This window comes from Patiria miniata, unplaced genomic scaffold (assembly GCF_015706575.1).
Source record: "Patiria miniata isolate m_02_andy unplaced genomic scaffold, ASM1570657v1 HiC_scaffold_22, whole genome shotgun sequence".
NCBI lineage: Eukaryota > Metazoa > Echinodermata > Asteroidea > Valvatida > Asterinidae > Patiria > Patiria miniata.
In genome coordinates this window covers 9,817,544-9,830,461 of record NW_024037061.1, presented here as the reverse complement: position 1 = coordinate 9,830,461, position 12,918 = coordinate 9,817,544, and the positions used below count along the sequence as shown (strand labels likewise).

The 12,918-nt window shown below is 41.4% G+C and overlaps 1 protein-coding gene across 1 annotated transcript; it reads right to left on the bottom strand.

Annotated features, from left to right (window-relative positions):
- Positions 1 to 9,891: 9,891 nt before the first annotated feature.
- LOC119730024 (microfibril-associated glycoprotein 4-like) lies at positions 9,892 to 10,924 on the bottom strand. Its single transcript, XM_038202815.1, has one exon. The coding sequence runs from the start codon at positions 10,921 to 10,923 to the stop codon at positions 9,892 to 9,894; it is 1,032 nt and encodes a 343-aa protein (XP_038058743.1). The 5' UTR covers position 10,924.
- Between the last annotated feature and the right edge of the window lie 1,994 nt (positions 10,925 to 12,918).

Here is a 12,918-nt window from a genome sequence, read left to right as displayed (position 1 = left end):
GCTGCATTCCCGTGCACAGATGACGCGAGAACGCAGAGTTTTGTTTGCATATGCTAACCCTTGTAGTGCGCGATTTTCTGCAGCGTAAAATGTATGTTCGCCTGTATAAGGTGAAGTTTCCAACCCGGAGACAATCAAGATAAATCCCTGGATCACCAAGGATACTATGTAAAATGACTCCAAAACAAAATGTTGTTTCGCCATTTTCTCCATCTGAAACCATAGATAACTTGAATGATACCGATGACCGGTGGTGAGGGAATGTGGTACTGCTTCGATTGGAAAGGGTAGATGCTAAGGATGACAGTGCGTTCGATTACTTCCCCCAGCTTACTATAGGCTCCTCGCGTAATGACAAACATGCGCAGTGGATCTAAATAAACGAACATTTTCGGGTAAAGTTTCGTGCAAGAGCTGGAAACATGAGCGTCACCAGGATATTTCTGGAGGGGGCAAAACATATTTTCAAAAAAATCCTGTTTTTCTCAACATCTTCTCGATTTATCTGTCCCCCCCCCCCCCCATTACAGTTACACCAATATGACTTCTCGCTTCTTTTTTTTCTTTCTTTCTTTTTTTCTCACTCCCCCCCCCATTTTTTTTGCTTTTCCGGGGGGGGGGGGAATGTTGCAACCTGACGCCACTTTTGTCTTCATATAATCTCAATGAAGGTCATTCCTTGCAAAAATTATGATAAGACATGAATCTGGGACTGAGATATATTTCCAATTTTGTTAGGAAAAAATGTCTTGACTCTCCATTGACTTTGTACACAATCGCGGAAGTGGCGTCAGGTTGCAACATTTTTCCAAGGCTGCATCCGAATCAGTTAACTGTCTAGAGCATGTCAACGCCCAGTGAAAATACGCAGGGACGCTCTGACAATAATTCGTAGCCATAGCTCCGTGCACAGAGCTCCGTGCATCGAACGCGCTGTGTGTAATTTACTGATTGGTCGGCAGGTGTGATGTGGCATGCCTTGCTATTGGTCATTTTTCCCGGCAGTGATAAACCGTAGCCTTGATTGGCTAACGTTGTGATGCAGTAGTAAGTGTAATATTCTCGCGTTGTAAGATATGGTTAAACGTTATTTGGCATTGAATTCTGTTTGGTTTAGTTGTAGGTTACAATATCGAGATCAGTTCTGTAATAAAAAAAGATGCAGTCTTTGATATCAACTTCACGCTCTTTGGTTCTATTCTCATAATTAAACGAAATTATCCCTTATGGACATGTGCGTCGCCAGGATTTTTGCGGGGGTTGAGGGCAAAGAACATTTCCCCCCCCCCCCCCCCAAATCCTTGTACTTTTTCTAGCATATTAGCAATTGATCATTTTTTCGAGGGAAGGCGGCGGGGACATTTGCCAATCCCACCCCCACTGACACACCTGTTTTTTCCCTTTCTTTTTCTCTTTTTTTAATTTTTACTTTTTTGCTTTTTGCTCCCCCCTCGCGACGCCCATGATTTTTCTTGATTACACCGATCTGCCAGCTAATCAAGACGTATTCAATTTTAAGCAGCACTTTTCATCAAACAATCGTACCGATGATACAAGTTGGCCTCCTACGATCGATATTTTGTTCAGGCGATTTTAATGAAGTTATGTTAGGTTGAAAGTTTGTTGTTTGGGGGGGGGGGGGGGGGATGGTCACTATGACTACAATATTTTGCCGAAGGCAAGCTGAATTATTCATTCAATGCCATGATATACAGCTCGGCCTACTCACACTGTATACTTTATTGCGTTACCGGTAATAAAATACCCACATGCCTAAACTGCTGCAGAATGCCAAGGCCAACGAGGGAAGTCGGATCGGTTAATTATTATTAAACACATTGAAAGGTAGCTACGCTTATGTTAAGATGCATCCAGATCCAAACTCTGTACACATTTCTGAAATGTTTGTTATGTCGAAACAAAGTGAACAATCTTAATACTTTAGAATGATCACCGTTTATGATTTCATAAAGTAAGGCCTCATTTATTCCTTTGTTTTGCAGACAATGCATCCGGGCTAGCATGGTTCAGTAAGCGTTACAATTACGTCAGCAAGTCTTTTATCAAATATAATCCACTTTTTACCATAACATTTGCCTTAAACGGGGATTGCGTCCTGAAATCCCGAAAATGTTATGTTTTGGATTGCTTACTTATGCTATTTCAAACATCTGGTTGAAAGGAATCCAACCAAATGTCTTATACCGTTCCCAAAGAAAGACGAAAAAACTCTTATTTTTTACATCAGACGCAACGGAGTGTGATACGTGTTTCCTGCCGTTTTCACTGTCTAGTATTACACTAGTGCTCACAAACAGCGGTGACCAAACACCAATGCACAAAATGTGATTTCTTACACGTCCGCAAAAGGCGAACCCTTAAGGCTGGAATCACAACTAGCACAAACAGCCCGACTTTTGGGGGGCGCAAAAGTGAACCCCGAAAGTCGTTCTCGAGAATACTACAGAAGCTCCCAGTTTTTAAAGGATAGTTGTGTGGATGTTAATATCCTACTTTTAAACGTTCTTTCCGATGATCATCGTTTTGTTCAAAATGCGTTTTGTAGACCAATTGGGCGTATTCCAGGACGCAGTGTCCCTTTAAGTTGATACGGCGCTGGATCTTGTTTAGTTTGAGCACCACCATGCATCACGATAACAAATTAAAAATCCAAAGTTTGATTAAATTATCATCGTATCCATTTCAAAATAGCGAAAGCTTGAATTCAAATAACTATTTTTTGCAGAGCGGGTCACATATGGAGAAAGCGACACGTTGACGTCTTATTTGGTTCAGTTGCTTGTTATCATTTCCAATGTAATAATAAAATCACCAACTGTCGCTTTCAACTACTGCGAACGATTTCACGGTAACTGATTTCTACTCTAAAAATTTAATGAAAAAGCAATTGGAACGCCCATTTGGTAATTAATACGTCTTCAAATTTAGCAGCAGTCTTAACAATAAACACTCCTCCACACCATAACAAGAAATACTCTGACGATATTGATTTAGTTCCAGCAATAGTGGTAGGCATATTGTTGTTCCTCTGGTTATTATGCCTACTCCATAGAGTGAAGGCCACAAGCTAATTACTTTAACTCCTTAAGCACGGGTTATAATGGGGACATTCCTCCACTCATAGAGCAAGTGGCCCGCATGACTGCACAGCCTTTGTGTTTTAGCAGGACTGCGCAAAAACAGCAGCTGTGGAACTACCCACTAGCCGTGCGCCACGGCATGCCACAGTTGGCAACTGCATTCCAATGAGCATGGGCGTAGCGAGAAGGCAAAGCAAAAAAAAAAAAAGAAAAAAAAAAGAAGAAAAAAAAAAAGAAATAAAAAGAAAAAGAGGGGCGAAGACAAAGTGGTGTTAATTTAATGTGGGGGGGGGGGGCAACATGTCCCTGTCCCCCTCTAAAACTGATAAATCGAGAATATGTTGAGAAATGCAAGCATTTTTGGCAAAAAAAAATGTTTGCCCCCCTCTAGAAAAAATCCTGGCGACGCCCATGCCAATGATGATTAGCGGCCGCGGCCATGACCGCTTCCCGGGCCCAATTGAAAAACCTTTCTGATGGCATGAAAGTGAGAAGTTTAAACACACAATATTGGGAACTACATCCACAACAAAACATCCGAACTCTATATCTGCCTACTAAATCCTGACGTTGGAAGAATAAGCCATTTGCGTGTAACCTATACCCTTTGGGATTTACATTTGAAAAACGTCTGGTACAATGACTTGCTCAGAATGCTTGGCACATTTTAACTGTGAATTCTCCAGACCAAAGACACTGTTGCTAATCACATGATTCGGGGCTCTTGCATAGTTACGTAAGAGACGCTCAGCACCAATACATCGTTCACAATTGGGTGAGAATGGCACAAAGACACCAGACCATGCCGGAGCTGGGGGTTGCTAGCAAGGCTTGCCCCGAATCACGTGATGTAGTAACAGTCTCTTTGGTCGGGAGAATGCTAGGTTAAAACGTGCAAAGCATTGTATTAAGTCAGCGTTCCAGATTTTATTCAAATTCAACACGCAAATGGCTTATTGAAACTGGTGATTGCTTTGCCTTAACCCTAAGAGAGTCGTATTTCTTTGGTCACATTACAGCCGGGCTGTATTTAATAGCCAATGTAATTTGTGAATGAATATTTTGAGCAGTTTGGTGGAATGTTAGTAACACACTGAGCTGGTCTTGTTGTTTAAGATGAAGAGAGGAAAGCACCGCGGGTATAACGAGTTGTAATATCCACACCTGCTTGTCACAATCTCCACGAAAGAAAACGGAAGGCATTTTGTTTCATTAGATCATTACGACCGACACAAAGCCTCGTTAAACCACTACATAAATCGATACGATACATACAAATTCATAAAGGATTTTAGGCAGGTGATATTCTTTAGAACTGAGTGAATCCGTATTCCTGCTACTGGTAAACAGCACAACTGATGCATTAGAGTACAGGACTTCCAGTTACTTTCTGGTGTTCTGTGTTGCCAGGACCAGGTTGGAAGATATTACGAGGCCCTGGGTCCAGGAATGTTGGCGGTCCCAAGAAACACATAGACTTTTCCATATGACTGTTCTCACGTTGTATCATTGAACCTCTGTAATGATGATCCTCAAATTCAGTAAGTAAAAGTATTGGTATAACCAAATATTACTGTTATGTAAACAGAAAATTTAGTTTTTATATTCATAGATATGATTTAGTTAGCAAAAGATCGGAGATGCGGTTGTGCACTTAATAAGACTTTCCCATATTCCTACAATGTTTTAGGTTAAGGAATTAAATTTTCTTATTTCTTTGTGTCAAGTGCATGCACGTTTTGTAACAATATAAATCCTAAGCATATCATAGTGTCATACAAAGATTGATCCATGGGGTAGATGCACCTTTAACTTCGTGCCATAGCATCAGGTAGCCTGCTCAATTAACAGTAGATTGAGCTTGGTGATTTGTCTGGTGTATGTCAACAATAATCACACATCTGCGCTTCCAAATCCATGCAATTGGATATTGGATCTTACCGTTACTTTACTAACACTTGGTGTGGAATCCTTTTGAAGAAATTTGAGTAGTGAAATTGATTTTGTAAAAACAAATAAAAGCGCTGAGCAATTCACGACAGCAATTATGGTAATACCCTTCCGATAATATTTTTTTTTTTTTCACAGGAAAACCAACATAGGCCTCTTTTTCAAAAGATTTCATTATTTTGCTCCCCCACCACCTTAAATAAGTCTTGTTTCGTTTTTGGTTCACAAAAGCTGATAAAATTGAAAACACGTCGGTACTCGGTAATTTAGATAACTCTAAATGGTTGAGGATCGGCGTTGATAGAATTCACTACTGCCTGGAAAGGAATGGGTAGAGGTAGATGGTGTGTAATTCACTGATTGGTCATCGCAGTTAATACGGCATTCTACACCAGGGGTTTGTAATTGGTTAGTTTTGACAAACGCGAATGACATGCCGTAGCCTTTGATTGGTTGTATTTATAATTAAGGCATACTCTTCTTATCACTCTATTTGTGGAAATATAGGAATGTACATAAAGCAAAAGGCAACGGGGTTTTTCTGGTAAGCACAGTTTAAGTGTGCCATCATTTTGAGCAGTTTGTGGTAAAATAAGTTAACACACTTGGCCTTTTTTTCTATGATGATTTGAAAGTACCCCTGTTCTGTTTCTTCAGATTGTGTTCGTTTGTCTCCTTTCCTCACGTCCCAGGACAAAAGACATAGATTTGCCACTTCATAAATCGATTCGATATATAGGCCAAGAACAATTTCAATGATGCATTTCGGAAGGTGTTTTCTTAAAGTACTCGAAGAATCCAAAATATTTGCACATTGTTAAACTTCTACACGCAAATTCTTCTATCGGAGAGCTCAGGAAGGGCGCGCCATGCAGGTATTGACTTTTAGGCCCACTGGTTCTGAAATGTCAAGATGCGATGCGAGGGCGCAGCCTATCCTACACCATCTCGGGACTTGGTTGCCGCCCTCCACTCTTCCCTATCCAGCATTAGGGTCCTCGGCTCCCCTGTGTCACTGAGACCAACGTCCCGCCGCAGCGTGTCGATGTTCATGGCTCGTCTCCGCCCTTCCTGGCAGTTCCATGAGTCGGCTCCCACGGGATGGTGTCATGAGCTGCTAGCTCCGAGTGGCTGACGCATGGCCCGCCAGACCCATCCTCCTCTCCCTGATCTTGTCCGAAATACCTTGAAGGCCTTCATACAAAAACCCAAATAATTAACCAAAGTTCTTGGGGAAAATTCCAAGGAGTGGCCACGCTGAAAAAAAGGCAACTCAGATATTCAGTCAGTCAGTCTGTCAGTCAGCGAGAGATATAGGTAAGTCTAATTTCAAGTGACAGTCAATGAGTCCGTCATACGTCGGTGAGTCAGTCAAGTTAAGTACAAATTATTCACATTTCGCAATGGTTGGAGTATAAACGTATTAAAGCATGTATTGTCGAAAGTGTCACCATGTAACCCGTATGCTGCCCTCTATAGGTGAGATATAGGGAGCTGAACTAGGTTGCAAGTAAATAGGCCCGAAATTGCCTACGTCTGCCAATCACGATTTGCATACCCTCAGTTTCTTTGCTACTAGAGTATTTTGTGGGCCATGAACTTGAGGGTTTGTAAAAAAGAATTGTGAAATGCGGATGAAATAGGCTCTACAATTGCTCTATTTTGTTGCAAAATAGAGCAATTTTAGAGCCTGGGCATCCTTTATAATGGCAGTGGGCTTCAGCAAATCCCCATTATCCCTACAGCTGCTAAAAACTAGTACTACTGAATCACATTCTTGCAAACAGAAAACTTGGAATAAATCGGGAAAACTGAATCATGGATCGGTTCTTGTCACTCGGTTTATTCAACGTCATAGGTCATTGGAACCTCCTTGTTTTTGTGCCGCAATATACAAGCAAAATAGCAAACAGCAAACTGAGTGATAAGAATCAATAAGGCCAAAAAATAAGTCTCCAGTTTCTGGTATGGAGCTTGCCCCAAAAGTGGTGCAGCGACGCGTTTTTTTTTTTTTTACCTGTTTTTTTTTTTTTTTTGGCTTCAAATGTCGGCTGATGACTGCAAATGGTGCCCGACTAAACTTAGTGCAAATATATGGGAGTCCAGAGAGGCCACATAAAGCTTATTCTCGATCATGACCCCATCTTAAAACACGCTAAAATTGTGCAGCAGCAGGATTCAAGTCAAACCAGTGAGTTTGGCGGTTTTGAGACATCATCTTGCATTGAAAAAAAAACTTTTTCATTTTGCCGACGCGCATGGCTACGTCGACGCGCGCGCATACCAGAAACCGGAGACTTTTTTTTTGGCCTAATGGTTCGGTTATCACTCAGGTTATTTATCCTCGTGTCATTATTTACATTGTGCAATGTACAGGCGAAAAGCATATAGACGTTTAGATCCAACCAAATAATCTAGTTTTCTGCTCCCTGTAGCTTTATACTCCAAATTGAATTTAATTATTTCATTTTCTCCAAATTTGTATCCAAAAGTAAAAAAAAGAAGTGCATACGTAAGGCCTACATTATTTGTCATGTTCTGTTACAGATAATGCCAAAAATGAGATATGAACTTGTTTATTGATTATTATTTTTGATAATTGTTATTTCTCTCTTTTATATTTACATAAGTTTTAAGCGCAACAACAAAACCACTTTGTACAACAACAACAAAATCCGCGACCTAGGTTTTTAATTGATATTTTTAGTTAAACCATATTTTATTAATTCCATGTTTTATTTGTACAGTATTCGTGTTTCTATCAAGACTAAACAGAATTGGAATTTGGCATTTGTCTTTTTGTTAACATGAGACAGTTTTAAATAATTTGTTGTTTTTGGCTGCATTGATGGACAGAGCATAACGAATAAAATGAGATTAAAAATAACTTTAAATTCAACCAAACGTAAATTAAATATAATAATGCGCCGAAAAATTCAATTCACTTACTTTTTTTCGCAATTGTGGGCGTCCAAAAAAAAAGCCGGGAAAAAACTGTTTTTGCAAGAGCAGCTCTGCTCTGTAAGTACACTGGTTCTGATAGAGGTGGGAACCAGTCTAAGTATAAATTAATTGTTGTCGGGACGCAAATAATTCTACACTTGACAAGAAATTATTTCCATATTAAACGTTTGTCCGTTGTTTCATTCGATGTCGGTGCTTTCATTCAATTTCTTCAATTACTTACAATAATTTCAAACAGGGGTATGGATGGGGACGGTTTGACATACAATGACGTTTTGAGGCGCTGTTATTTACAAACTTATATCAGTAACGTAGCATCCGAGGGAAGGGGATATTCATCAATCCCCTTCTCCAATATTTTTTTCACGAGTGCCGTTTTTCACGAGTGTTTTTTTTTGTAACGCCCGTTGTCCGATAGTGTCCAAAATAGGAAGAAGTATATGCATCATGTATGTGTGATATAAAGCCTCGTAGCCGCATTTCAGGTAAACCTGCCTAACATCTATTAATCATTTTTCTAGCAATGCACAGTTTCCCCATAGTCGTCTTTTCCATTTTCGTTTTCATCTATTAGGCCCAAAAAATAATAAGTCGGTCTCTGGTCAGCGCGCGCGTCGATTTTAATCATGCGCGTCAATCTTTTTTTTTCCAAAATGTTCCGCGGTAGCTCCAACAGCGCCCTCTATTGCCGCACTTCCTCAATTTTTTTTTTTGACCAAAGAGCCCCAAGGAATGGGAAATTGCACCAAGGCAAATGATCGAGAGCACCAATGCAAATTATGGAGGACACCAATGTACATGAGGACACCAAATAGCAAAATAGTACCCCACCTTGTCTGTACAATCCAAGCTTGAAGAAAAAAAAAGCCAAAAAAAAGCAGCGTCCACGCGTCAATTCCGGACATTTGGTCTGACCAGAGACCGAATAATTTTTTTTTTGGCCTTATTGATCATGGCCGTGCGGGGGGCGGTCGGCCCTGTCACTTTGGAAAATTGACATGCCGGCGAGCGCATCAGCCTTGGTAAAAAAAAAAAAATTGAGTTAACAATAACTAACCTACAGTGCGTTCGATTAACCCCCCCCCCCCCCCAAGCTTACTCGCGCCTGGTTCCTCGCGTAATGACAGACATGCGCAGTGGAGCTAAATAAACGAACGGTTTCGGGTAAAGTTTCGTGCAAGAGCTGAAAACATGGGCGGCACCTGGATTTTTTTCTAGAGGGGGAAAAAACAAGTTTTCCACAAAAAAAATCCTGTTTTTCTCAACATATTCTCGATTTATCAATTTTAGAGGGGGGTAGGGACTCCCCCCCCCCCTAAATTTACACCAATATGACTTCCCGCCTCTTTTCTTTTTTGTTCAATCTTCTTTTTTTTTCCTTCCTTTTTGCTTTTCCGGGGGGGGGGGGGAAATGTTGCAACCTGACGCCACTTTTTTCTTCATATATCATCTCAATAAAGGTCATTCATTGCAAAAATGACTTTGTACACGATCGCGGAAGTGGCGTCAGGTAGGAACATTTTTCCCAGGCTGCATCCGAATCAATAACTGTCTAGAGCACGTCCACGCCCAGTGCAAATACGCGGGGACGCGCTGACAAAAATTCGTAGCCGTAGCTCCGTGCATAGAGCTACATCGGGTTTGTAGCTCTATGCTCCGTGGAAGCCGTTTTGGACACGGCCGGCCTGATGAGGCGCCCGCCGGACGTTGCATGGCCTTATGGGATACTTACCCAAGTGACCGGCTCGGCGAGTCGGTCACTTGGGCCAGGCTCGAGTAAGCGCGAGAAGTCACGTGAGAGGTAAATCGAACACTGTTGCGCTTGCACGGGGGAAGTAATCGAACGCACTGCTAATGACACATTCGCAAAATGTATTCATTGTCGCATCGCACGGAGTTTCATCTGGCAGGTTTTCAGAGAATAGAAATGGCCTTTCCAGTGGCGCCAATACACGCCCTTTTCATCAGCGGCTGCGTTCTCATCTGGGTAATATTCACCATTCAAGTCGGAGTGCGCACAATTATAAAACCACCAGGCTCCGTGGCGGGATTGTGCACAGTTATATGGTCCCATTATATCATTGTCATTATCCTTTGTTGAGAAGGGACTTCCGCTGTGCCACGCAAGAGAGTCACCGGCAGTGCTGCTGGCATCGTATTGGCCAATATTCAGATTATACTCACCCGGGGATATTTGGAAATCTGCGTACTTTGCCCATGCCGTGTTGCCCTCCCAGTCCTCTAAATCAACTCGTAGCTCCCATGTCCCACGTGAATCATCAGACGTCAGAGTCACCAAGTTGTCATTGCCCAACCAGAACTCACCGGACAGATCGCCAAAGCCAGACTGGTACTCGGTCCAGTTGCGGTAGAAGTCCTGATCCACGCTGCCATCTTGTCGCCTCTGAAACACGATCCATCCTCCGCCGTCAGTTTCCATGTCACAGTAGACACGAAGACCGCCATTACCGGATCCCTCTGGGTTGATTGTGTAGATACCGCTTGAACGATAACCGGCATCTAAGAGCATCTTGCAACTTCTGTAGCGATTCAAGGAGCTATCAGTCAAAGAGTAGAGAGGTGTGTCCTCATCTGCATCAAAGTACACACTTCCTTGAGTTGCATTGAAGTTTTCCGGATGCTCTCGTCTCGTAGCAAGGTTCAACTCGCATATTTTATTGCAGTCGTGAAAGTTAAAAGACTTGCAACGTTCATCCATGCTGCATTCCCGTCCGCAGATGACACGAGATCGCAGAGTTTTGTTTGCATATGCTAACCCTTGTAGTGCGCGATTTTCTGCAGCGTACATGAGTTGTCGTGTATGAAATTGATGTCCATCGACAAGAATGACCACCTCCAAAAATACCATCAGATTCACAACTTTGAAACTGGCGTACAGTTTTGCCATTGTAAAAGAATCTGATCAAGCGTGTTGTTATTGAAATGTTCACTACAATGATATTAAAGTCGAGCCTCAAACAAGAGCGTCACGTTCTGAGTCGATAAAGATACAAACGGCTATGAATTATGAATCGCATTCAACATAAAAATAAATCCTTGAAATTTGTGCATTGTCTTAGTCTGTTTATTTTATGACGAGTTCGATGGTACAATTTAGGCCAGAACTCACAGTCCAACTTGTCCCCTACAATCAGGTTAGATCTGCTAGCTTCGATGCATCAGACCATCGCTAACACTGCAGACATTAACGCGTTACCACAGCGCAGTCTCGAATAAAACTTCTGGACACCGGGATTTAAACAACGCTATATGATATACGGGATCGGCGTTGGTGGCATTCGGTACTGCCTGGAAAGGAATGGGTATAGGTAGATGGTGTGTAACTCACTGATTGGTCATCGGAGTTAATACGTCATTCTGTTCCAGGGGTTGGTAATGATTGGTCAGTTTTCCCATGAATGACAAACCGTAGTATTTGATTGGCTGAATTGTATAACGAAGGCGTGCTATTCGTATCACTCTGTATATGGAGAAAGCGCGACGTTGACGTCTTATTTGGTTTAGTTGCTTGTTATCATTTCCAATGTAATAATAAAAGCACCAACTGTCGCTTTCATCTACTGCGTACGATTTAACAGTCACCGATTTCTACTCTAAAAATTTAATGAAAAAGCAATTGGAGCGACCATTCCGCTTTCAAATATCGCTTTCAACTATCGCGAACGATTTCACGGTCACTGATTTCTACTCTAAAAATTTAACGAAAAAGCAATTGCGTCTTCAATTTTAACAGCAGTCTTAACAATAAGCACGCCTCCCAACGACAACAAGAAATACTCTGGCGATATTGATTTAGTTTCAGCGATCGGGGTAGGCATATTGCTGTTCCTCTGGTTATTATGCCTACTCCATAGAGTGAAGGCCACAAGCTACTTACTTTACATTCAGAACAATTACGAAACCTTCATTGATGACATGAAATTGAGACATTTAAACGACATCACAAAATATTAGGATTTGCGTCCACAAAAAAAAAAAAATATACTAAATGCTGACATTACGATTATTTTATTGGAAAAATTGAAAACGTCTGAACGCTTTGCGTTTTGTAAATGTTTTGTAATTGAGCTTATGACATACCTGTTTATCAGTAGGGGAGGGCCGGATGAATGAAGAAGGTTCGATTCCCATTCTGGGGACGTATGCAGATAGATACAAATGTTCCAGTCAAATATACACTGCAAAAACTGCAGTGTTAAATTTACACCATTGGTATCTATGTAGGACCATCTAGTGTTAAATTTTACTGGTGTTGTCCTATATAGATACCGAATGGTGTTAAATTAACACTACAGTTTTTGGAGTGTACAAATGTACATAAATCAATAGACAATGGGTTTTTTATTGCTAAGGTTTTTTTTGCAAAGGTTTAGTGTGAATGACCATTTTGAGCAGTTTGGTGTAATGTTAGTAAACACACTTGGCCTTTTTAACATGAAGATATGAAAGCACCACCGTTCTGTTTCTTCAGATTGTGTTCGTTTGTCTCCTCTCCTTACGTCCCAAGACACAAGACATGGATACGTCACTACATAAAAGTCGATTTGTTTTATATGCCTGGATGCAATTTCATAAAGACATTTCTGAAGGTGATTTTCGTAAGTACTCGGTGAATCCCAAATAATCCAATTTTTTTAGCTTCTGCCTTTCAATCATGCTGAGCATATTTTCTGAGAACACAACTCTCAAAAGGCCCTGGATTTTTGGGGGGTGCATGACTTTCACTGCTCTGTCTGTAGCGTCCAAGTACGTAATCGGATTCACTTTGTCTAACAACAGCGACGCTATTCGCAACCACATGACTGCGTATTGTAGACAGTGTCAGGTTCAGAGCCGTGTGTAGAGAGAGTTGCGACAACTTCGGACTGTTGGACCATAAGGC

Bases quoted from the DNA above. Each gene is read 5' to 3' on its own strand.
- LOC119730024 (XM_038202815.1), bottom strand. From the start codon at position 10,923: ATGGCAAAACTGTACGCCAGTTTCAAAGTTGTGAATCTGATGGTATTT.